The 27,079-nt window shown below is 46.5% G+C and overlaps 1 protein-coding gene across 7 annotated transcripts in view; it reads left to right on the top strand.

Moving 5' to 3' along the window:
• Positions 1 to 27,079, top strand: part of ip6k1 (inositol hexakisphosphate kinase 1) — a 73,918-nt gene that overhangs the window by 23,949 nt on the left and 22,890 nt on the right. For all 7 annotated transcript variants that reach the window (XR_006083817.1, XR_006083815.1, XR_006083816.1 and 4 more), the window contains exon 2: positions 21,766 to 22,226. Coding sequence is in view for 3 of the 7 variants with exons in the window: in XM_042324876.1 (XP_042180810.1) it covers positions 21,968 to 22,226 (259 nt within the window). In the remaining 4 variants the exon portion in view is untranslated. The remainder of the gene's footprint in view (positions 1 to 21,765; positions 22,227 to 27,079) is intronic.

Genomic DNA, 27,079 nt, shown 5'->3' with positions numbered 1-27,079 from the left:
TTCTGAGGACAAAAGAAGGGGGTGGCGGCACTCAATAGTAGGAAGGTGTTCCTAATGTTTTGTACACTCATTGTGTCTCTCTCTCTCTCTCTCTCTCTCTCGAAAGTATTCATATTCCTTGACTTATTCCACGTTTTGTTAGTCTGAATTCAAAAAGGATTCAATAGAATTGTTTTTTTTTCACCCATCTACACACACACAATACCCCACCCATAATGCCAAAACTAAAAACATGTTTCTAGAGAGTTTTGCAAATGTATTGAAAATGAAATGGAGAAATATCTCTGCTACAATAGATAACAGCTACTCCGAGCTTCACACATTCAAATAAGATCTACATTCATTTCCTCCCATGCCTGTTACGCTCTGCATGCTGTAGCTTGAATCGAGGGTTTAGGTTAGCCAAAATCTCTCAGAGGGGAAATGTTGGATTTCCCCGATGGCCAGTAGGAGATATCCGCCCCGATGGCCAGTGGGGGATATCCGTAGTGGTAGAATCAATCATTGATATATCGTCGTCTATATACTATACCCTATGTGATGTCTATCTATGCTAGGATACTCAGGCAACTGGAGTAGGGTTGCAAAATTTACAGGAAATCCTAAGAAATTTGTGGAATGGTACAACCCTTATCTTTCAGACATGGTTTTCCTGGAAGTCCTTGGCTGGTCTGAGGCTCACTGTGGCCTTTTGCATGGCGTGCCTGTGTGTCTAACGGACTACTAATAGAAATAGCTGATAATCTTGACCTGGATGTTACTGTAGTCCATAGAGTTGGATAGAGGGCACACTTGGACCAAAGCCTGTTTTTGTTTTGCCACTGAGTACTTTAACCATTTTGAAGTAGTTATTTCGATGGGACTATTTATGAATTCCAATACACTCATAGAAGAAGACCTAAAGAAAAAAAATGTCTGATTTGTTGTGGGGTAATACTCACGTACTACCCATAATGCAATTAACAGTAAACAAAGTCTTATCAAAAATGTTTATCTGACTCCATAAAGCTCCACCTTATCTCAGTTCACTGGTCACGAAGGCAACACCCACCCGTAGCACACGTTCCAGCAGGTATATCTCACTGATCATCCCTAAAGCCAACACCTCATTTGGCCGCCTTTCCTTTCAGTTCTCTGCTGCCTGTGACTGGAACGAATTGCAAAAATCGCTGAAGTTGGAGACTTTTTTTTATTTCCCTCACCAACTTTAAACATCAACTATCTGAGCAGCTAACCGATCGCTGCAGCTGTACGTAGTCCATCTGTAAATAGCCCACCCAATCTACCTACCTCATCCCCATACTGTTTTTATTTACTTTTCTGCTTTTTTGCACACCAGTATCTCTACTTGCACATCATCATCTGCTCATTTATCACTCCAGTGTTAATCTGCTGAATTGTAATTATTCGCTCCTATGGCCTATTTATTGCCTACCTCCTCATGCCATTTGCACACCCTGTATAGAGACATTATTTGTTTTCTACTGTGTCATTGACTTGTTTATTGTGTTATTGGCTCGTTTCTGGTTTATTCCATGTGTAACTCTGTGTTGTTGTTTGTGTCGCACTGCTTTGTTTTTATCTTGGTCCAGGTCGCAGTTGTAAATGAGAACTTGTTCTCAACTGACCTACCTGGTTAAATAAAGGTGAAATAAACAAATAAAGCAATGCAAGAGACTATAGTTACAGGAATTGGCTCTCCAATAAAGATTTGAACATTAAAGGTCCTCACCAGAGAGAAATATCACCCCTATTTCAACGTAGTTGTTGTTGTTATTATAATTTTTAATTGAAACTTTATTTAACTAGGCAAGTCAGTTAAGAACACATTCTTAGTCACAATTAACGGCCTACCCCGGCCAAACCCTGACGACGCTTTTGCCAATTGTGCACTGCCCTAAGGGGGCGCCCAATCACGGCTGTGGTACAGCCTGGATTCAAATCAAATCAAATCAAATTTTATTTGTCACATACACATGGTTAGCAGATGTTAATGCGAGTGTAGCGAAATGTTTGTGCTTCTAGTTCCGACAATGCAGTAATAACGAACAAGTAATCTAACTAACAATTCCAAAAAACACTGTGTATAAGACAGTAGTTAAGGGGATAAAGAATATGTACATAAGGATATATGAATGAGTGATGGTACAGAGCAGCATAGGCAAGATACAGTAGATGATATCGAGTACAGTATATACATATGAGATGAGTATGTAAACCAAGTTGCATAGTTAAAGTGGCTAGTGATACATGTATTACATAAGGATGCAGTCGATGATATAGAGTACAGTATCAACGTATGCATATGAGATGAATAATGTAGGGTAAGTAACATTATATAAGGTAGCATTGTTTAAAGTGGCTAGTGATATATTTACATCATTTCCCATCAATTCCCATGATTAAAGTGGCTGGAGTAGAGTCAGTGTCATTGACAGTGTGTTGGCAGTAGCCACTCAATGTTAGTGGTGGCTGTTTAACAGTCTGATGGCCTTGAGATAGAAGCTGTTTTTCAGTCTCTCGGTCCCAGCTTTGATGCACCTGTACTGACCTCGCCTTCTGGATGACAGCGGGGTGAACAGGCAGTGGCTCGGGTGGTTGATGTCCTTGATGATCTTTATGGCCTTCCTATAGCATCGGGTGGTGTAGGTGTCCTGGAGGGCAGGTAGTTTGCCCCCGGTGATGCGTTGTGCAGACCTCACTACCCTCTGGAGAGCCTTACGGTTGAGGGCGGTGCAGTTGCCATACCAGGCGGTGATACAGCCCGCCAGGATGCTCTCGATTGTGCATCTGTAGAAGTTTGTGAGTGCTTTTGGTGACAAGCCGAATTTCTTCAGCCTCCTGAGGTTGAAGAGGCGCTGCTGCGCCTTCCTCACGATGCTGTCTGTGTGAGTGGACCAATTCAGTTTCGAACCATGGACTGTAGTTTCTGTAGCTGCCCCACTCGGGAGCGTCAATTCCTGTTCTATAAGGGAAATTGTTGTTTAGTTTCCAGCTCCGAAGAATGACGCAGGCTGCCAGAGACTGAAGAAGAAGCGCGACACCCCAATCACTTTTTTTTCTTCTTCTGGTTCAATGACCGTCCATTAACAAAAAGTAGACCAGATCCAGCTGCTAATGCATTGGAGTGTATGGGAGACACACCCCCCTTAAGTAGACCGGAATGGATTTTCTTTTCAATGGTGAACGTCCTCAGTACACCATCTTCATTTATACACCATCTTTGCTGTAGCCAAAGATGATCTATTATATTGCTCAGCTATGACTCGTGAACTTTGCAGGTGTTTCTGATTAATAAACAATGCCACTCTGTTGGATGGTACCATTTTAAATGAAACCCAGCCTGTGAAACCCAGCCCTGAAACCCAGCCCTGAAACCCAGCCCTGAAACCCAGCCCTGAAACCCAGCCCGTAGTCTAAAAATATCAGTGGCAGGTAATTTAATAGGAAATGACACGTCATTGAATTTGCACAAAGCGGGTGCTTCGGGTTTGTCACATCAATACCATAATAATCATACTTTAACTAAAACAATGACTTATTGACTTAAATCGTCGTGCAACATCATGGGTCAGCATTCTACTGGTGTGGGTGTTTTTAAGTGAAGTATCTAGGCATGATCAGAGAGGGGGGAGAGAGAAACATGGTCCATAGCTCTTGGGGGAGATGGGGAGAATGACAGTCTCCCACCACAACATCTGACTTGTTGGATTCAAAATATGAGTTGTTAACTCAACCGCTATGCTATTGGTTAATATCCAATCAGATATCAGACCTACAGGAATGCTATCACAACAGAACCTCTGCTACACAGAAGTGACACAATTCCTGAGAAGACAATAGGAGTCACTTAGGGGGGCTGCGTTGCTCTAGAAAATTAACTATTTTAAAGTTGGAGGTCAATTGCGCTGCCCAATGCTGTCAAAGAAGATGCTATTGCAAGGTTAGGAGGTGTGGTATCATTTCATCTCTATGTTGCAGTCTAATGACATGGAGGCTCCCTCTGTCATCCGTCCTGACCCGCGATGATGTAAAGTGCTTAAATGGAGCTTAGCAGCCACACGAGGATCCAACCACAGCGGATGGAAAATCTTAAGAGGCACACATTAATGCTTTTGTTTGTGTGTACGAAACGAAGCCTTTGCTCTTCTCCCTTTCATGTTGTTGTTGTTGTTGTTGTTGTTGTTGTTGTTGTTGTTGATGAGGCCTAGTGGTCTGTAATAATCCATTCCAAAACCCCACTTGACTTGACTCACCACATGTCTGTTTATACCATGATGCTATGGATGACTAGATTTCAGATAGACCTACATGGTGGGACAGTGGGGGACCTGAGCCTACCGCTAGGCCTGAGCCTACCGCTGGGCCTGAGCCTACCGCCGGGCCTGAGCCTCCCGCCGGGCCTGAGCCTCCCGCCGGGCCTGAGCCTCCCGCCGGGCCTGAGCCTCCCGCCGGGCCTGAGCCTCCCGCCGGGCCTGAGCCTCTCGCCGGGCCTGACCTAGTGGTCTGAGGTCAGTGTTTCTCATTCAGTGTTAGTATATACCTGTTGTAAAGAGCTCTATGGAACACACAGTGGTGGATAGCGCATGGACGCGGTCAGGAAATCTGATCGAACCAAGTGGATATTCGTAAAAAAAACTCATGTTTTATGCGCTCTAACAGGCACACGATGTGGTTATTACTAAAAATCAGATTCCGCTGCGAAACATTTTAGAAGTTGTCCTTTTTTTTGGAGGGGTTTAGGACAGAAGGGGGAAAAAATGCTATCTCTCGTTCGTGTTAAACTGGTAGCGTAGCGGGCCCTTATAGAAATGGGTGGCGCTAGTTGAATGCGTGCGTGACATATTGAACAGGGAGATGCATTTTCCATTGTTTTGGTCTAATTCCATTGATCTCTTTACCACGTATCAGTGTGAGTTGAATACTGCAGTCCTATGAACAGAAATACAGTGGAGGAATTCATTCTTCTTTTTCCTGTCCTGTAAGGTCAAGCTATTCTGCTGGGGGGGGATGACGACGACGACAACAACAACAACAACTGGTTTTGAGCAAATATTTGTCTCTTGACAAAGTGATTCCATCCAGAGTCAGATGTGGCCACAGCCGCACACATATGTCTATTTTAGTCTTTAAACACCCCTGAGACGTGTGTGTGTGTACTGTGTTGACCCCTGAGACGTGTGTGTACTGTGTTGACCCCTGAGACGTGTGTGTGTGTGTGTGTGTGTGTGTGTGTGTGTGTGTGTGTGTGTGTGTGTGTGTGTGTGTGTGTGTGTGTGTGTGTGTGTGTACTGTGTTGACCCCTGAGACGTGTGTGTACTGTGTTGACCCCTGAGACGTGTGTGTACTGTGTTGACCCCTGAGACGTGTGTGTGTACTGTGTTGACCCCTGAGACGTGTGTGTACTGTGTTGACCCCTGAGACGTGTGTGTACTGTGTTGACCCCTGAGACGTGTGTGTACTGTGTTGACCCCTGAGACGTGTGTGTACTGTGTTGACCCCTGAGACGTGTGTGTACTGTGTTGACCCCTGAGACGTGTGTGTGTACTGTGTTGACCCCTGAGACGTGTGTGTACTGCGTTGACCCCTGAGACGTGTGTGTGTGTGTGTGTGTGTGTGTGTGTACTGTGTTGACCCCTGAGACGTGTGTGTGTGTGTGTGTGTGTGTGTGTGTGTACTGTGTTGACCCCTGAGACGTGTGTGTGTGTGTGTGTGTGTACTGTGTTGACCCCTGAGACGTGTGTGTGTGTGTGTGTGTGTGTGTGTGTACTGTGTTGACCCCTGAGACGTGTGTGTACTGTGTTGACCCCTGAGACGTGTGTGTGTGTGTGTGTGTGTGTGTGTGTGTGTGTGTGTGTGTACTGTGTTGACCCCTGAGACGTGTGTACTGTGTTGACCCCTGAGACGTGTGTACTGTGTTGACCCCTGAGACGTGTGTACTGTGTTGACCCCTGAGACGTGTGTACTGTGTTGACCCCTGAAGTGTGTGTGTACTGTGTTGACCCCTGAAGTGTGTGTGTGTGTGTGTGTGTACTGTGTTGACAACACTCTTGAGACTAGTGTTGTTTACTCTGTGGACTGTGGGAGAGATGCATATTTTTTTATTTTATTTAACTAGGCAAGTCAGTTAAGAACTAATTCTTATTTTACAATGACGACCTAAGCCGGCCAAACCATCCCTTTTAACTGGACGATGCTGAGACAATTGTGCGCCGCCCTATGGGACACCCGATCACGGCCGGTTGTGATACAGCCCGGATTCAAACCAAGGACTGTAGTGATGCCTCTGTGGTCCCTGTCTGATCACGTTCATGGATCTGTTTCAATGACTCTTTCCTCGGGTCCTCTCTTCTCGCCACCTCCTTCTTTAAAACGTATTGGAGGAGAGGAATTTCTCCCTCTTTTTGAAGAGGAGGAGGAGGTGATGATGAGGAGAGCAGATGTGAGGAATCAAGGAAAGATTCGTTGAGAGAAGGCCCAATCAGCCCATGGTACTGTCGTGGACAAACTGGGTGATGTCTTTTCCATGAATCTCCAGTAGTTGAGCTTTTTCACTGACCCAGCTGCTTCCGACCCGTGCCTAATGCAGGAACACATTGTCCACATTCCTCTGTCAACCACTCATGCAGACAAGATATCACACACACACACACACACACACACCAATGCAAATAGGGCTAGGCTACACGCAGCTGTTATTAATCTCGGCCATCTTTTAGTTACACAACAAGCCTTCATTGTAATTGTGTTTTCCATTAAAAACTAATATCATTGCTCAAGCTCTTAAATGTAATGATCTGTACAGGCTGTATTAAATGTAATGATCTGTACATGCTGTATTAAATGTAATGATCTGTATTTAAATGTAATGATCTGTATTTAAATGTAATGATCTGTATTTAAATGTAATGATCTGTACATGCTGTATTAAATGTAATGATCTGTACATGCTGTATTAAATGTAATGATCAGTACACTACAGGCTGTATTAAATGTAATGATCTGTACAGGCTGTATTAAATGTAATGATCTGTACAGGCTGTATTAAATGTAATGATCAGTACACTACAGGCTGTATTTAAATGTAATGATCTGTACAGGCTGTATTAAATGTAATGATCTGTACAGGCTGTATTAAATGTAATGATCTGTACACTACAGGCTGTATTAAATGTAATGATCTGTATTTAAATGTAATGATCTGTACACTACAGGCTGTATTTAGATGTAATGATCTGTACAGGCTGTATTAAATGTAATGATCAGTACACTACAGGCTGTATTAAATGTAATGATCTGTACACTACAGGCTGTATTAAATGTAATGATCTGTATTTAAATGTAATGATCTGTACAGGCTGTATTAAATGTAATGATCTGTACACTACAGGCTGTATTAAATGTAATGATCTGTATTTAAATGTAATGATCTGTACACTACAGGCTGTATTTAGATGTAATGATCTGTACAGGCTGTATTAAATGTAATGATCAGTACACTACAGGCTGTATTTAGATGTAATGATCTGTACAGGCTGTATTAAATGTAATGATCTGTATTTAAATGTAATGATCTGTACACTACAGGCTGTATTTAGATGCTCCATTCCGTTGTGTGCGAAAGGTATATCCATTTATTTTTTATCTCCGACACGACGATTGGTTGCTGACAATACCGCAGTCCACAGCCAGGTTTTAGAACGGGCGTCAGTGTTAGCGCTTTCATTCTCCTAATGTTGATGCCTCTGACAGTTCTCTATGAAATGACCTGCTGTAAACAAGGAAATCAGAGCAGAGAATTTAAGATATTTTATATTGATTAGCGTTCAGGACAATGTGTATCCACATCTTTTTGGTGTCAATTAATTGCATATCTGCTTTCACTGGACATATTTATGTTTTAAAATCAGAAATAACAGCCCAAGGCGGAATGGTTAACTATGGAACGTTCACTGTCGTCATGGTAATGAACTCCAGTGTAGATTTGACCTTGTGTTTTAGGGTATTGTCCTGCTGAAAGGTGAATTCATCTCCCCGTGTCTGGTGGAAAGCAGACTGAACTAGGTTTTCCTCTAGGATTTTGTCTGCGCTTGAATTCATGAGGCAAATGGTGGTCACCTAAATAGGCTGGTTTTCTGACCCTACCTTTTTTTTAAAGGTATCTGTGACCAATAGATGCAGTCATATTCCCAGTCATGTGAAATCCATAGATTAGGGCCTAATGAATTTATTTAAATTGACTGAGTTCTTTATATGAATTGTAACTTAATAAAATCTTTGAAATTGTTGCATGTTTAATTTATATTTTGGTTCAGTGTAGGTTAGTATTGTGGAGTAACTACACTGTTGTTGATCCATCTTAAGTTTCCTTCCTCCCCAGGAACTGAGTTTGGAAGGACTTCTGTATGTTTGTTGTGAATGGGTGTATTCATAAACTATCCAAAGTGTAATTAATAACTTCACCATACTCAGAGGGGGGTACTAGCTGATGGTCACCGGAAATGTATTCAAAGTTGATATTGCTTGTGTCTGTAATGTTACCTAATCTCTCTTATGAAGCTCAGCACTGTTCACCAGAGCTGCGTGGACATAGAACTAAATTCAAAATGCTAGCTAATCAAATGCTAGCTAACCTATTCACCAGAGCTGCGTGGACGTAGGACTCAATTCAAAACGCTAGCTAACCTGTTCACCAGAGCTTTGTGGACGTAGGTCTCAATTCAAAGCGCTAGCTAATCATATAGGCTGGAAAAAGGGGCTATTTCCATTCAAAGGTATCTTATGTCTCAACTGCATGGCAATACAGTGTACAGTGGGTACACTCTCCTCTTATTCTTCCATCCTTCTCTCCTCCATGTTCTTCTGCTCGACTGTCTGATGACTCATCTCTGCTCTCTCTGAGAGCCCTGTGGTAATCCTGCTACAGCAGTCCTCCCCATTCCCTTCTGATATAAACAGTATTTCTCTGCTTCTCTATTCCTCTTCTCCTAACATGAACAGACTCGATTCCTTCTCTCCCGCTTGCTCTCTTTTATTCCTCCTCCTTCTCATAAGTCTGTCTCACTCATTCCCCTCTGCTCTCTCTATTACCCCCTGATCCTGTCCTAGTAGTGTAGTGCCCTTACTCTGGTTTCTTAGATTCCCTCCTCAGAGCAGTGTGTTAGGATTGCCAGTACCATGCTCAGTAAACAGTATTGACCATAGCTCTAACTAATGAGCTTCCTCTATAAACCTTTGAGTGGCCAGTCTCTGGATACGTGCCAAATAGCACTCTATTCCCTATTATAGTGCACTCATTTTGACAAGGACCTATAGGGAATAGGTTGCCATTTTGGACACATACTCTGTCGGTGTCTACCCCTGTGACCCTGGCGACAACCTTTACAGTCTACAGGTGAAGAAGACATCTCTGGTGGAAAAACAATACTGACTAGAGGAGAAGAAGACATCTCTGGTGGAAAAACAATACTGACTAGAGGAGAAGACATCTCTGGTGGAAAAACAATACTGACCATTGGAGTCCACCGGTGGTAAATTCAATTGATTGGACATGATTTGGAAAGGCACACACCTGTCTATATAAGGTCCCACAGTTGACAGTGCTTGTCAGAGCAAAACCAAGCCATGAGGTCAAAGGAGTTTTTCCGTAGAGCTCCGAGACAGGATTGTGTTGAGGCACAGATCTGGGGAAGGGTTACAAAATATTTCTGCAGAATTGAAGGTCCTCAAGAACACAGTGGCCTCCATCATTCTTAAATAGAATAATTTTGGAAACACCAAGACTCTTCCTCAAGCTGACTGCCCAGCCAAAATGCACAATCGGGGGAGAAAGACCTTGGTCACTCTGACAGAGCTCCAGAGTTCCTCTGCGGAGATGGGGGAAACCTTCCAAGAGAACACACACACACACACACACACTTCAAATAGCAATGGCAGGTGCTGACTTAACAGAGCTTCCGCAATACCTGACACCGATAAATGCACTTACCAGGAAACCTTATTGCAACAGAATCAGATCTATCATGGCGAGAATCAGACTACTGTCTAGCTGCTAGCCAAACTACCAGAGAAACGCCTGCTGTTTACCTCCTGCCATGTGCATTTGCGTCATTTTGATTGGTCGATAACAATTATTTTTATTTTGACTATCCGGATATTCGAAAAGAATGACATGATATTATTTGAATAGTGAAATAGAATTTTAAATGCTCATCCTTAGTGCGTGTGTTGCGCGTGTTCAACGCACTAATAGTTGTTCCCTCTGCCCTCTCAGACATAAGAACTGTTTCTGTCCTTTTCTACCTGGTGTTATGGTCCAAGTCCAGCTGAGTTGGAATGTGAGAGACTTTCTTATCTCACAGCTCTCTACTTTTAGGGTGTGTGTGTGAGGTGGCCTGTAGGGTGTCTCCTGTGTCAAGGGGTGAGACGAGGGCGGGAGGGGTGGCCTGTAGGGTGTCTCTTGTGTCAAGGGGTGAGACGAGGGCGGGAGGGGTGGCCTGTAGGGTGTCTCTTGTGTCGGGGGGCCTGTAGGGTGTCTCTTGTGTCGGGGGGCCTGTAGGGTGTCTCTTGTGTCGGGAGGGGTGGCCTGTAGGGTGTCTCTTGTGTCAAGGGGTGAGACGAGGGCGGGAGGGGTGGCCTGTAAGGTGTCTCTTGTGTCGGGGGGTGGCCTGTAGGGTGTCTCTTGTGTCGGGAGGGGTGGCCTGTAGGGTGTCTCTTGTGTCAAGGGGTGAGACGAGGGCGGGAGGGGTGGCCTGTAAGGTGTCTCTTGTGTCGGGGGGCCTGTAGGGTGACTCTTGTGTCAAGGGGTGAGACGAGGGCGGGAGGGGGGCCTGTAGGGTGTCTCTTGTGTCGGGGGGCCTGTAGGGTGACTCTTGTGTCAAGGGGTGAGACGAGGGAGGGGGCCTGTAGGGTGTCTCTTGTGTCAGGGGGTGAGGCGAGGGAGGGCCTGTAGGGTGTCTCTTGTGTCAAGGCGTGAGACGAGGGGGGCCTGTAGGGTGTCTCTTGTGTCAAGGGGTGAGACGGGGGGCCTGGACAACATCCGGCGCCGACAGAGATGGCCGCCTCGCTTCGCGTTCCTAGGAAACTATGCAGTTTTTTTTTTTTTTACGTGTTATTTCTTACATTAGTACCCCAGGTCATCTTAGGTTTCATTACATACAGTCGAGAAGAACTACTGAATATAAGATCAGCGTCAACTCACCATCAGTACGACCAAGAATATGATTTTCGCGACGCGGATCCTGTGTTCTGCCTTTCAACCAGGACAACGGAATGGATCCCATGTGGCGACCCAAAAAAACGACTCCGTAAAAGAGGGAAACGAGGCGGTCTTCTGGTCAGACTCCGGAGACGGGCACATCGTGCACCACTCCCTAGCATTCTTCTCGCCAATGTCCAGTCTCTTGACAACAAGGTTGATGAAATCCGAGCAAGGGTAGCATTCCAGAGGGACATCAGAGACTGTAACGTTCTTTGCTTCACGGAAACATGGCTCACTGGAGAGACGCTATCGGAGGCGGTGCAGCCAGCGGGTTTCTCCACTCATCGCGCCGACAGAAACAAACATCTTTCTGGTAAGAAGAGGGGCGGGGGCGTATGCCTTATGGCTAACGAGACATGGTGTGATGAAAGAAACATACAGGAACTCAAATCCTTCTGTTCACCTGATTTTAGAATTCCTCACAATCAAATGTCGACCACATTATCTACCAAGAGAATTCTCTTCGATTATAATCACAGCCGTATATATCCCCCCCCAAGCAGACACATCTATGGCTCTGAACAAACTTTATTTGACTCTTTGCAAACTGGAATCCATTTATCCGGAGGCTGCATTCATTGTAGCTGGGGATTTTAACAAGGCTAATCTGAAAACAAGACTCCCTAAATTTTATCAGCATATCGATTGTGCAACCAGGGGTGGAAAAACCTTGGATCATTGTTACTCTAACTTCCGCGACGCATATAAGGCCCTGCCCCGCCCTCCTTTCGGAAAAGCTGACCACGACTCCATTTTGTTAATCCCTGCCTACAGACAGAAACTAAAAAAAGAAGCTCCCACGCTGAGGTCTGTTCAACGCTGGTCCGACCAAGCTGACTCCACACTCCAACACTGCTTCCATCACGTGGACTGGGATATGTTTCGTATTGCGTCAGATAACAACATTGACGAATACGCTGATTCGGTGTGCGAGTTCATTAGAACGTGCGTTGAAGATGTCGTTCCCATAGCAACAATTAAAACATTCCCTAACCAGAAACCGTGGATTGATGGCAGCATTCGCGTGAAACTGAAAGCGCGAACCACTGCTTTTAATCAGGGCAAGGTGACTGGTAACATGACCGAATACAAACAGTGCAGCTATTCCCTCCGCAAGGCTATCAAACAAGCTAAGCGTCAGTACAGAAACAAAGTAGAATCTCAATTCAACGGCTCAGACACAAGAGGTATGTGGCAGGGTCTACAGTCAATCACGGACTACAGGAAGAAATCCAGCCCAGTCACGGACCAGGATGTCTTGCTCCCAGGCAGACTAAATAACTTTTTTGCTCGCTTTGAGGACAATACAGTGCCACTGACACGGCCTGCAACGAAAACATGCGGACTCTCCTTCACTGCAGCCGAGGTGAGTAAGACATTTAAACGTGTTAACCCTCGCAAGGCTGCAGGCCCAGACGGCATCCCCAGCCGCGCCCTCAGAGCATGCGGAGACCAGCTGGCTGGTGTGTTTACGGACATATTCAATCAATCCCTATACCAGTCTGTTGTTCCCACATGCTTCAAGAGGGCCACCATTGTTCCTGTTCCCAAGAAAGCTAAGGTAACTGAGCTAAACGACTACCGCCCCGTAGCACTCACTTCCGTCATCATGAAGTGCTTTGAGAGACTAGTCAAAGACCATATCACCTCCACCCTACCTGACACCCTAGACCCACTCCAATTTGCTTACCGCCCAAATAGGTCCACAGACGATGCAATCTCAACCAGAGGAGGAGGAATACCTATGTGAGAATGCTGTTCATCGACTACAGCTCAGCATTTAACACCATAGTACCCTCCAAGCTCGTCATCAAGCTCGAGACCCTGGGTCTCGACCCCGCCCTGTGCAACTGGGTACTGGACTTCCTGACGGGCCGCCCCCAGGTGGTGAGGGTAGGCAACAACATCTCCACCCCGCTGATCCTCAACACTGGGGCCCCACAAGGGTGCGTTCTGAGCCCTCTCCTGTACTCCCTGTTCACCCACGACTGCGTGGCCACGCACGCCTCCAACTCAATCATCAAGTTTGCGGACGACACAACAGTGGTAGGCTTGATTACCAACAACGACGAGACGGCCTACAGGGAGGAGGTGAGGGCCCTCGGAGTGTGGTGTCAGAAAAATAACCTCACACTCAACGTCAACAAAACTAAGAAGATGATTGTGGACTTCAGGAAACAGCAGAGGGAACACCCCCCTATCCACATCGATGGAACAGTAGTGGAGAGGGTAGCAAGTTTTAAGTTCCTCGGCATACACATCACAGACAAACTGAATTGGTCCACTCACACAGACAGTATCGTGAAGAAGGCGCAGCAGCGCCTCTTCAACCTCAGGAGGCTGAAGAAATTCGGCTTGTCACCAAAAGCACTCACAAACTTCTACAGATGCACAATCGAGAGCATCCTGGCGGGCTGCATCACCGCCTCGTACGGCAACTGCTCCGCCCACAACCGTAAGGCTCTCCAGAGGGTAGTGAGGTCTGCACAACGCATCACCGGGGGCAAACTACCTGCCCTCCAGGACACCTACACCACCCGATGTTACAGGAAGGCCATAAAGATCCTCAAGGACAACAACCACCCGAGCCACTGCCTGTTCACCCCGCTATCATCCAGAAGGCGAGGTCAGTACAGGTGCATCAAAGCTGGGACCGAGAGACTGAAAAACAGCTTCTATCTCAAGGCCATCAGACTGTTAAACAGCCACCACTAACATTGAGTGGCTGCTGCCAACACACTGACACTGACTCAACTCTAGCCACTTTAATAATGGAAATTGAAGGGAAATGATGTAAAATATATCACTAGCCACTTTAAACAATGCCACCTAATATAATGTTTACATACCCTACATTATTCATCTCACATGTATACGTATATACTGTACTCTATATCATCGACTGCATCCTTATGTAATACATGTATCACTAGCCACTTTAACTATGCCACTTTGTTTACATACTCATCTCATATGTATATACTGTACTCGATACCATCTACTGTATCTTGCCTATGCTGCTCTGTACCATCACTCATTCATATATCTTTATGTACATATTCTTTATCCCCTTACACTGTGTATAAGGTAGTAGTTTTGGAATTGTTAGTTAGATTACTTGTTGGTTATTACTGCATTGTCGGAACTAGAAGCACAAGCATTTCGCTACACTCGCATTAACATCTGCTAACCATGTGTATGTGGCAAATAAAATTTGATTTGATTGATTTGATTTGTCTCTTGTGTCAAGGGGTGAGACGAGGGGGGCCTGTAGGGTGTCTCTTGTCAAGGGGTGAGACGAGGGGGCCTGTAGGGTGTCTCTTGTCAAGGGGTGAGACGGGGGCCTGTAGGGTGTCTCTTGTCAAGGGGTGAGACGAGGGGGGCCTGTAGGGTGTCTCTTGTGTCAAGGGGTGAGACGAGGGGGGCTGTAGGGTGTCTCTTGTGTCAAGGGGTGAGACGAGGGGGGCTGTAGGGTGTCTCTTGTGTCAAGGGGTGAGGAGGGGGACAGGGGTTGTTATGTGGTGTTATTAGTGTAATCAGGGTGTCTCATTTAAAGACAGCAACTCAAGTCTCTCTCTACATCCGATTCCTGTCAAAACATTTGGAATATTTTAAAGCAAAAAATATATAATTAAACACATGTAAATCGAGTTGTGTTACGGATTTACATTTTCACCTTTTTGATAAGCTCTATTTCCTGTTGATATTAACACTGAGTGCTCTTGGCAACTAATTACTACTCTTTGGCTGCACCTTTTTATAATGGTTCCCTATTCCCTTTTTACAGTGCACTACTTTTGACCTGGGCTCTGTATTGGGAATAGGGCTCTGGTCCAAAGGCCCTTTTACAAGGGAAAAGGGTGCCATTTGGGATGTATCTTTGGCAGTGTGTAGGGAAGAGAGTGATTACGGTGGGAAGACTGGCGCTGGGGCCAAGCTGCTCGTGTTGAGTCGACAATCTGTTGTCTCACATGGAAACCTGGTGCAAAAGACGTCAGCAACACATAGACCTCCACTGCTGGATGGACGGCATCACCATGATATCTCTGGAATCTACATTTGCTTATATGATTTTATGGGTGAATTTTTATGATGTCACTGTCAGCTGAAGAAAATGCAGCGCCATAGCAACTGTCTTACCAGCTCCTGACCAATCCAGCTATTAGAAGAAAAAAACAGCTTCTGGACATTCTAGAACAACGATCAATAACCTTGATTTGGATCAACATTCCTATTTCAATGAATCAACGAAGCTCTGGACGTTCTGCGGACCAGGCCGTAATCCCCGGGAATCGGGGAAAGCCATTTTGCCGCAACTCTGGAAGTATGCTTGGGATCATTGTCCATTTGGAAGACCCATTTGCGAGCAAGCTTTAACTTCCTGACTGATGTCTTGAGATGTTGCTTCAATATATCCACATAATGTTCCTACCTCATGATGCCATCTATTTTGTGAAGTGCACCAGTCCCTCCTGCAGCAAAGCCCCTCCACAACATGATGCTGCCACCCCCGTGCTTCACAGTTAGGATGGTGTTCTTCAGCTTGCAAGCCTCCCCCTTTTTCCTCCGAACATAACAATGGTCATTATGGCCAGACAGTTCTATTTTTGTTTCATCAGACCAGAGGACATTTCTCCAAAAGTACGATCTTTGTCCCCATGTGCAGTTGCAAACCGTAGTCTGGCTTTTTTATTTGTGGTTTTGGAGCAGTGACTTCTTCGTTGATGAGCGGCCTTTCAGGTTATGTTGATATAGGACTCGTTTTACTGTGCATATAGATACTTTTGTACCTGTTTCCTCCAGCATCTTCACATGGTACTATAGATGAACGTGGTACCTTCAGGCATTTGGAAATTGCTCCCATGGACGAACAGACTTGTGGAGGTGAACAATTTTTTTCTGAGGTCTTGGCTGATTTCTTTTGATTTTCCAATGATGTCAAGCAAAGAGGCACTGAGTTTGAAGGTAGGCCTTGAAATACATCCACGGGTACACCTTCAATTGACTCACATTATGTCAATTAGCCTATCATAAGCTTCTAAAGCCATGACATTTTCTGGAATTTTCCAAGCTGTTTAAAGGCACAGTCAATTTAGTGTATGTAAACTTCTGACCCACTGGAATTGTGATACAGTACATTATAAGTGAAGTAATCTGTAGGGAAACAATTGTTGGAAAAATAACTTGTGTCATGTACAAAGTAGATATCCTAACCGACTTACCAAAACTATAGTTTGTTAACAAGAAATTTGTGGAGTGGTTGAAAAATGAGTTTTAATGACATCTAACTTCAAATGTATATCTGTCGGGCCCCTACTGCCTGAATTTTGTCTGTCGGGCCCCTACTGCCTAAACTATGTATGTAGGGCCCCTGCTGCCTGATGTGTGTCTGTAGGGCCCTTGCTGCCTGATGTGTGTCTGTAGGGCCCCTGCTGCCTGATGTGTGTCTGTAGGGGCCCTGCTGCCTGAAGTGTGTCTGTAGGGGCCCTGCTGCCTGAAGTGTGTCTGTAGGGGCCCTGCTGCCTGAAGTGTGTCTGTAGGGGCCCTGCTGCCTGAACTGTGTCTGTAGGGGCCCTGCTGCCTGAAGTGTGTCTGTAGGGGCCCTGCTGCCTGAAGTGTGTCTGTAGGGCCCTTGCTGCCTGAAGTGTGTCTGTAGGGCCCCTGCTGCCTGATGTGTGTCTGTAGGGCCCCTGCTGCCTGAACTGTGTCTGTAGGGCCCCTGCTGCCTGAAGTGTGTCTGTAGGGCCCCTGCTGCCTGAAGTGTGTCTGTAGGGCCGCTGCTGCCTGAAGTGTGTCTGTAGGGCCCCTGCTGCCTGATGTGTGTCTGTAGGGCCCCTGCTGCCTGAACTGTGTCTGTAGGGCCCCTGCTGCCTGAAGTGTGTCTGTAGGGCCCCTGCTGCCTGAAGTGTGTCTGTAGGGCCCCTGCTGCCTAAACTTGTCCAATAAGGACAGTCATTTTAAAACATGTCTTCTGCTTTCATGCCTGGTGAGCATTCGGGACCTACTTTCCAACCCAGGGTGTAATGGAGTCACTGTGATGTACAGTCTCTGTTAACCCTTCTGAAGCAGACAGCCAGTGCTTGTTATCTCCTTCCTCACCTGTTTGTGGCTCTGTCACAAATGGCATCCTGTTCCCTGCCCTGTTCAAAAGTAGTGTACTAGAAAAGGGAATAGGGTGCCATTTGGAATGCACCCAGTGGTCTACAACAAGACTGTCACGTGGTCACTTACCACTTTCCTTTAGTATCTCTAGATTCGCTGTCATAATCTCCGATCTACCAGGGTGGCCCTAGCATAAAATAGGAATTACGTCACCCTGCCTTTTAAAAAAAACACTTCTATTTCGTCCCAGTGTTTTGCATGCACTAACAAATGCATACGTAGTATACATGTAGCCATAGCGATGGTTGTTTATAAGTACAATGTGAATTGACTGAGAGGTGTCTGCATGGAGAAATGCATCGTGCTTTACTAATGGACCCTGGACCATGTAGCCTGTACAGTTCTATGAGTCCTAAACTGGGTGGATCTATGTAAACTGACAGACGCTGTCAAGATCGATTCTTTTTTGGAATAGTTTTTTTTCTGCATTGTCTGCACGCATGGAGAATAAGAATTTGTTCTTAACTGACTCACCTATTTAAATAAAAGTTAAATAAATCAAATATATGTATGTAGGCAGGATACAGTTCTATAAGTAGAATGTATATATCTATAGTAGTAGTATAATGTAAACTGACAGAAGCTGTCAGTGTCCTATTTGTGGTCCGTGTTAAATCCTTCGCACTCTGACATTAGTCCTTTTAATGTTGTAAATTTAGTCCAGACTTTCCGCATTGCTGTCGCCGACCGCCAAAGGCTCACATGCCTCCAAGGTGATGCAAATTAAGCCGAAAGGGCCGAGGTCAAATCGGACAAAATGATGTCACCTGTTGTTGACCAGCCAGAGCCATAGATAGACTTTAGAAGAGCAAAGCAATAACTAAATCTACTGAATACTGCTGAAAAGCATTTAATTATTTTAGAACCGCCAGTCAGGAGGATACAGACAGCTCAAGAGGTAGCCTATGCTTAGATAAGCAGAAAAATATATAAATATATCTAGAAACTGCACGCAGAGACATTAAAAATGTTTATCCGCAAGTTAATCTGACTCTGGGGAAGTAAAGGGCTTCATTGCCTAAATCCCCAAGTATCCATTTAAACCTTTGTGTACCCTTTTATGTCTTAACTCTCAAAATGTATAACAGAGCAGACCGTACTAAGACGGAAGTATCAATCAACATGATTGAGGAAAATGTATGTTCAGTTTGTCGCGGTACCATGTTGCGGTACCACGTTCTGCTAGCATCATTTTAGCCACAGATTTATGTGCTAGCTGTCTTGTCTGTGTTTTTATAAATGTGCAAGGAGCATAAAAATATGCATTTGTATAAGGAATTGGCAAATCGTTCTCATTCGGGGGGAATAATAATTTTCTTTTTCAGGTCGGCCACTTGATTTCAACATCTGTTGACAGAATAGTAGAATACACAAGGTGCAATTTCTAAACGTGGTTGTGTGTCAGCAGGGTTTGCTCTTATGTCAGCCACTGACAGTCACTAAATTAACCCTGTGTTTAGGTTGGTAAGTTAGTCTATCGGCCAGCTACCTACCCACACTGTACCCACCCACCCACACCAACCACCCACCCTGTACCCACCCACCCACACTAACCACCCACCCTGTAACCACACTGTAACCACACTGTACCCACCCAACCTGTAACCACACTGTACCCACACTGTACCCACCCACACTACCCAACCACACTGTACCCACCCACACTACCCAACCACACTGTACCCACACTGTACCCACCCACCCTGTACCCACCCCCACTACCCAACCACACTGTAACCATACTGTACCCACCCACCCACCCTGTAACCACACTGTACCCACACTGTACCCACCCACCCTGTACCCACCCACACTACCCAACCACACTGTAAACCCACCCACCCTGTAACCACACTACCCACCCACCCACACTACCCACCCAGCCACCCTGTACCACACTACCCACCCCCACCCACACTACCCAACCACACTGTAAACCCACCCACCCTGTACCTACACTACCCACCCATCCACACTGTACCCACACTACCCACCCAGCCACACCCTGTACCCACCCAGCCACACTACCCACCCAGCCACCCTGTACCCACACTACCCACCCAGCCACACCCTGTACCCACACTACCTACCCACCCACCCATACTAACTACACTACCCACCCAGCCACACCCTGTACCCACCCAGCCACACTACCCACCCAGCCACCCTGTACCCACACTACCCACCCAGCCACACCCTGTACCCACACTACCCACCCAGCCACCCTGTACCCACACTACCCACCCACCCATACTACCTACACTACCCACCCAGCCACCCTGTACCCACACTACCCACCCAGCCACACCCTGTACCCACCCACCCACACTACCCACCCAGCCACCCTGTACCCACACTACCCACCCTGTACCCTCCCACCCACGCTGTACCCCCCACCCACCCAGTTGTCACTACTATGGGCCAGTTTTCCCAGATTACGCCTCCTCGCCTACTCCTGTACCAAATCATTGTATTTGTAACATCCTTGGTAAACAACAGGTGTAGACTAACAGTGACATTGTTACTTACGGGTTCTTCCCAACAATGCAGAGAGACAGAAAAGAGAAATAATAAAAAGATGAAACACATAATAATAAACAATAGCAGCGTATGTGATGAGTCAAAAAAAGTTTGGGCAAAAAGGGTCAATGCCGATATTCCGGGTAGCTGTTTAGCTCGCTGTTTAGCTCGCTGTTTAGCTAATTGTTTAGCTAGCTGTTTAGCTAGCTGTTTAGCTAATTGTTTAGCTAATTGTTTAGCTAGCTGTTTAGCTAGCTGTTTAGCAGTCTTAAGGCTTGTTCAGGTTCCTGTTGGTTCCAGACTTGGTGCACTGGTACTGCTTGCTGTCAAGTAGCAGAGTAAACAGTACATGACTTGGGTGGCTGGAGTCTTTGAAATGTTTTGTGACTTCCTCTGAAACCGCCTGGTATAGAGGTGCTGGGTGGCAGGAAGCTTGGCCCCAGCTATGTACTGGGTCGTAGGTCGTATGCTCTACCCTCTGTAGCGCCTTGCAGTCGGATGCCGAGCATTTGTCACACCAAGCGGTGATGCAGCCAGTCAACATGCTCTCTGGAAAACAGACCCCTGTGTCGTTCTAACAATTGATTAGCCTATATTTGGGAAAGCTTCTATTGTTGAATGGAAAACACATCACCTGTCAGATTAATAATCCGGTAGGCCGGTGAGTCAGGTGAGCTATCTGTTTGTTCTGTTACGTGGATAAGGAGTCCCGATTGGCTCTCTGCAGATTAACCTACAGATCCATACATTAATTTTTCCACTGGAAGATTTCAGGTGTGTCTCTCTCCTAAGCCTGGGCCTACACTGAGACACTGCAGACTCCTATGTCCTAACGTTGTTGTTTTATCACGTCGATGTGACCCTGAATTCTAAAACTCTTCTCCTGCTACTAAAGATCTGATGAAAGTGTATCTGTAACTCAACCATCCCCCTACTTACAGAGAGTAGCTAAGCCTAGACCTACACTGAGACATATACATATTAATAGGGGCCAGTAACCAAAAGGTCATGGGGTTGAATCCCGGGGCAGAAGAGCTGAAAAAAAAAAAAAATCTGTCGCTGTGCCCTTGAGCAAGGAACTGAAACCATAATTGGGGGCACTGGACATTGGTGACCCTGGCCGTGACCCCACTCCCTGCGCTTGTCTCAGGGAGAGTTACGATACGCAAGAAAGACATTTCCAGTCAAAACACTTGTACAAGTGTGTAACAGGACAAATTTAAGCACCCCAGCATTTATTAGAATGATATTTTATGAGGTAGTTGGACTTTATGAGGAATTATATTTTCCAGGTCATGTGGCCTTGACGTGTGTGCTGTTCTTGTGTTGTTGTTGTTGTTGTTGGGGGAGAATGTATGGCTGCGTTCCCAAATGGCACCCTATTCCCTATATAGTGTCTTATGGGCTCTTGTCAAAGTAGTGCACTATATAGTGTCTTATGGGCTCTTGTCAAAGTAGTGCACTATATAGTGTCTTATGGGCTCTTGTCAAAGTAGTGCACTATATAGTGTCTTATGGGCTCTTGTCAAAGTAGTGCACTATATAGTGAATCAGTTTGGATGCTGTCAGAGCCCTGGGATGGGAAATACTTCAAATGCTGTTCTGCTTACGGCTAGTTCACTCACTCAATTAACCCTCTCGCTCTCTCTCGCGCTCTCCCTCTCTCTCGCTCACTCACTCTCGTGAGTGATAAATGTCAATGATCCCAAATGTGTTTAAACGTCACACCCCTAATAAGGCCTGAATAATGAACAATTCTGACTGACATTGTTCTCTTCTCTTCTCTCCGTCTTTCTTTCCCCACCTTGCCTCACATCTCTCAGGTGGCTGTCGGAGGTGTGACGTCAACGCCCGGTGCTCTTCATCGAGGAGCCGTGATCTGATTGGTCCGTTTGGGTTGCGGCTGGCGGGCTGGCTCCTCCCCCTCCCGGCGGCAGCGTGCGTTCCCAGCTGCCTCCCTGCACCCCACGCTCGCCCGGCCTGCTCGCCCATGCCCCCGCCACCCCCACCAGGCCCTCCAACGCCATGTGCCTTCCCCACACCATGGAAGCAGCAATGGGGAAGCACGGAGCGAGTCAGGCAGGGTTAGGCCTCGGGGGGCTGGGCCAGGGGGGGCGGCGGTGTGGAGGGGTACCACTAGAGCCCTTCGTACACCAGGTGGGAGGGCACACCAGTATGATGCGTTACGACGACCACACGGTGTGTAAACCCCTCATCAGCCGGGAGCAACGCTTCTACGAGTCGCTGCCTCCGGAGATGAAGGAGTTCACAGCAGAGTACAAAGGTAAGAGGAGGAACGAACACACACACACACACACACACACACACACACACACACACACACACACACACACACGTCAGAACCAAGCACTGGTAGTGTAATGTTACCTGACATGCTCTTAGTTAAACACACGCCAATCATCCATCCATCCGTTCATTCATCTGTTCATCCATCCATCCGTTCATTCATCTGTTCATCCGTCCATCCATTCATTCATCTGTTCATCCATCCATCCGTTAATTAATCTGTTCATCCATCCATCCGTTCATTCATCTGTTCATCCGTCCATCCGTTCATTCATCCATTCATTCACCCATTCATCCATTCATCCATCTGTTCATCCATTCGTACATTCTGACCCAGTACAGAGGTGGGAGGAATGTTCCAATGTCAAATGAATGTCCCTCTGTTCGGATGATGAAAGTGAGTTGAGAGAGAGAGAACCGGAGCGCTCCTGCCTCGTGCCATGAAAAGCACTGTGGTTCATCACACGCTGACCGAGGTGCCGCTGTGCAACAGTTCAGGGAGTGTTGTGCCACGCAAAACGGCCAAAATCACACTGGCAAAGGTATTACCGTCAGATGGCGAAACTCCTACCCCGACACTCCTACCCCTCCTAGGGTCCCTCCACTCATGCCCCTCCATTCCTACCCCTCCTAGGGTCCCTCTACTCCTACCCCTCCTAGGGTCACTCTACTCCTACCCCTCCTAGGGTCACTCTACTCCTACCCCTCCTAGGGTCCCTCTACTCCTACCCCTCCTAGGGTCCCTCCACTCCTACCCCTCCTAGGGTCCCTCCACTCCTACCCCTCCTAGGGTCCCTCCACTCCTACCCCTCCTAGGGTCCCTCCACTCCTACCCCTCCTAGGGTCCCTCCACTCCTACCCCTCCTAGGGTCCCTCCATTCCTACCCCTCCACTCCTACCCCTCCTAGGGTCCCTCCACTCCTACCCCTCCTAGGGTCCCTCCACTCCTAACCCTCCTAGGGTCCCTCCACTCCTAACCCTCCTAGGGTCCCTCCACTCCTACACCTCCTACCCCTCCACTCCTACCCCTCCTAGGGTCCCTCCACTCCTACCCCTCCTAGGGTCTCTCCACTCCTACCCCGACACTCCTACCCAGACACTCCTACCCCTCCTAGGGTCCCTCCACTCCTCCCCCTCCTAGGGTCCCTCCACTCCTCCCCCTCCTAGGGTCCCTCCACTCCTACCCCTCCTAGGGTCCCTCCACTCCTACCCCTCCTAGGGTCCCTCCACTCATACCCCGACACTCCTACCCCTCCTAGGGTCCCTCCACTCCTACCCCTCCTAGGGTCTCTCCACTCCTAAACGTTGCAGACAGAAGACAATGAGGTCTGATTCTCAACCAACATTGTTCCTGAGTGTGTTCTCTTGACGTGTCACACAGACAGCCTAGTTTCCTGTAGGATTCAGTCCTCGTCACCCACTCAGAGGCTTTCCCCTGCAGCCTTCAGAGAGAGAGAGAGAGAGAGAGAGACAGACCCTGTGGACCTTGATGCACACTGTCACTAAGTCTCCTGGGAAAAACAATGTCACACCCTGCCAAAAGTAGGACAGACCAGGAGTTCTCATAGGCTTTGATCTGATTCTCCTGTTGTCACTGTGTGGGTGTGGCCTTTTCTTGGCAGGTCTGACAGGACACAGAGTTCTCTATCTGAGAGAGGAGACCGGATGTTATAACTATAATATCAGGCAGACGTTAACATTAGCCACGCTGTCTATGTATCTACAAGAAGACAGCTAACTAGAACAAAACAGGACCATGATTCTTTGGGATATTCACAAAATGAATCCATAGACTTGGAGCAGGGATTGTTGACATATATATTCCACATTTTGTTTGTTGAAGCATAATTGAGAAATAATTGATCAAAGTTTGCATAATACATTTACCCAGGTTTCCCTTTAAGACTCCATGATGTTTAATCTGTAGGTGCTACCATTTACCCAGGCTTCCCTTTAAGACTCCATGATGTTTCATCTGTAGGTGCTACCATTTACCCAGGCTTCCTTTCAAGACTCCATGATGTTTCATCTATAGGTGCTACCATTTACCCAGGCTTCCCTTTAAGACTCCATGATGTTTAATCTGTAGGTGCTACAAAGCAGACATTTGTGTCATAAAAAGCTTTACCGTTTTGTTCTTAATAATGAGTAGTATTTTGATTTCAATAACACTTTTCTTACATTTCTTTAAAAAAAAAATTATATTGAAAATATCTTTGATTTGGCTAATCTTTCAATATATTGTTGAACGTTGAATATACTCTACGTGCGAGGTGTGATTAACTGATGAGGATATTTTTCTTCATTTATAGTGGGTCCGTGGTTCTAAATCCTGAGTAAATCACAGTGTTATAACGCACGTAGAGCAGCACGCCTCCCCAGCCAGCCATCTTTGTTTGGGATGGCATCATTTGGTCTAATCAATCATTTTGAGTTAGACAGCTATTAAAAGCACTGCAGTGGAAATAGCTGTGGTGTTGGCTCTCGTCTGACTGTGGTCTGTGGTGTTGGCTCTGGCTGTGGTCTGTGGTGTTGGCTCTGGCTGTGGTCTGTGGTGTTGGCTCTGGCTGTGGTCTGTGGTGTTGGCTCTGGCTGTGGTCTGTGGTGTTGGCTCTGGCTGTGGTCTGTGGTGTTGGCTCTGACTGTGGTCTGTGGTGTTGGCTCTCGTCTGACTGTGGTCTGTGGTGTTGGCTCTGGCTGTGGTCTGTGGTGTTGGCTCTGGCTGTGGTCTGTGGTGTTGGCTCTGGCTGTGGTCTGTGGTGTTGGCTCTGGCTGTGGTCTGTGGTGTTGGCTCTGGCTGTGGTCTGTGGTGTTGGCTCTGGCTGTGGTCGGTCTGTGGTGTTGGCTCTGGTCTGGCTGTGGTCTGTGGTGTTGGCTCTCATCTGGCTGTGGTCTGTGGTGTTGGCTCTCATCTGGCTGTGGTCTGGTCTGGCTGTGGTCTGTGGTGTTGGCTCTCATCTGGCTGTGGTCTGTGGTGTTGGCTCTTGCTGTGGTCTGTGGTGTTGGCTCTCATCTGGCTGTGGTCTGTGGTGTTGGCTGTGGCCTGGTCTGGCTGTGGTCTGGCGTGTTGGCTCTCGTCTGGCATTGGTCTGTGGTGTGTGTTGGCTCTCGTCTGGCTATGGTCTGTGGTGTTGGTTCTGGTCTGGCTGTGTTCTGTGGTGCTGGTTCTGGTCTGGCTGTGTTCTGTGGTGCTGGTTCTGGTCTGGCTGTGTTCTGTGGTGCTGGCTCTGGTCTGGCTATGGTCTGTGGTGCTGGCTCTCGTCTGGCTATGGTCTGTGGTGTTGGCTCTCGTCTGGCTATGGTCTGTGGTGTTGGCTCTCGTCTGGCTATGATCTGTGGTGTTGGCTCTCGTCTGGCTGTGTTCTGTGGTGCTGGTTCTGGTCTGGCTGTGTTCTGTGGTGTTGGCTCTCGTCAGGCTGTGGTCTGTGGTGTTGGCTCTCGTCTGCCTGTGGTCTGTGGTGTTGGCTCTCGTCTGGCTGTGGTCTGTGGTGTTGGCTCTCGTCTGCCTGTGGTGTTGGCTCTGGTCTGTGGTTCCTGTAGGAGGAGGCAGTGAGAGATCTGTACCGTGTCTCTCAGCGGTTAATTTGAGGAGAATGTACTGTTCTATTTCCTGACAGACGACTTGAGGTCACACTCTAACATACACATGGATACCTGGTATCTGTCAGGAGGAGAAAGGGTACGGTATTACACGATGTCCTCGTAGGAGGCTTTATTCACAGACTTTATTGTTGCTCTAGGTGGATAGACGTTGAATAGGTCCAACTATTGTTTTTCCCCCTTTGTAAAAATATTTCCATTGAGTTTTTTTTTTTTTTGTCTTGCTTACTATACTGACATACATTGAAATCCAACAGAGTAGAACCTCAATTTACTGAGTGCTGCCAGGTGTATTATATATATACTAGAGGTTGACCGATTATGATTTTTCAACGCCGATACCGACTATTGGAGGACCAAAAAAGACGATACCGATTATTCGGCCGATTTTAAAATAAAAATTTAAAAATATTTTTTTAAATGTATTTGTTTTAATGACAATTACAACATTACTGAATGAACACTTATTTCATCTTAATATAATACATCAATAAAATAATCAATTTGGTTTAAATAATGCAAAAACAAAGTGTTGGAGAAGAAAGTCATATGTGCCATGTAAAAAGGCTAACGTTTAAGTTCCTTGCTCAGAACATGAGAACATATGAAAGTTGGTGGTTCCTTTTAACATGAGACTTCAATATTCCAAGGTAAGAGGTTTTAGGTTTAGTTAATATAGTATTTATAGGACTATTTCTCTCTATACCATTTTGTATTTCATATACCTTTGACTATTGGATGTTCTTATAGGCACTATAGTATTGCCAGTGTAACAGTATAGCTTCCGTCCCTCTCCTCGCTTCAACCTGGGCTCGAACCAGGAACACATCGGCAACAGCCACACTCGAAGCATCGTGACCCATCGCTCCACAAAAGCCGCGGCCCTTGCAGCGTAAGGGGAATAACTACTCCAAATCTAACAGCGAGTGACGTTTGAAACGGTATTAGCGCACACCCAGCTAACTAGCTAGCCATTTCACATTGGTTACACCAGCCATTAGGCTGATAGGCTTGAAGTCATAAACAGCGCTGTGCTTGCGAAGAGCTGCTGGCAAAACGCACGAAAGTGCTGTTTGAATGAATGATTACGGGCCTGCTGCTGCTCAGTCAGACTGCTCTATCAAATCAGACTTAATTATAACATAATAACACACAGGAATGCGAGCTTTTGGTCATTAATATGGTCGAATCCGGAACTGTTCTGTATTTTATCTAAAATACCGTTCGGTA

This window comes from Oncorhynchus tshawytscha, linkage group LG07, assembly GCF_018296145.1.
Source record: "Oncorhynchus tshawytscha isolate Ot180627B linkage group LG07, Otsh_v2.0, whole genome shotgun sequence".
Taxonomy (NCBI): Eukaryota; Metazoa; Chordata; class Actinopteri; order Salmoniformes; family Salmonidae; genus Oncorhynchus; species Oncorhynchus tshawytscha.
This window is presented reverse-complemented; position numbering and strand designations above follow the sequence as displayed.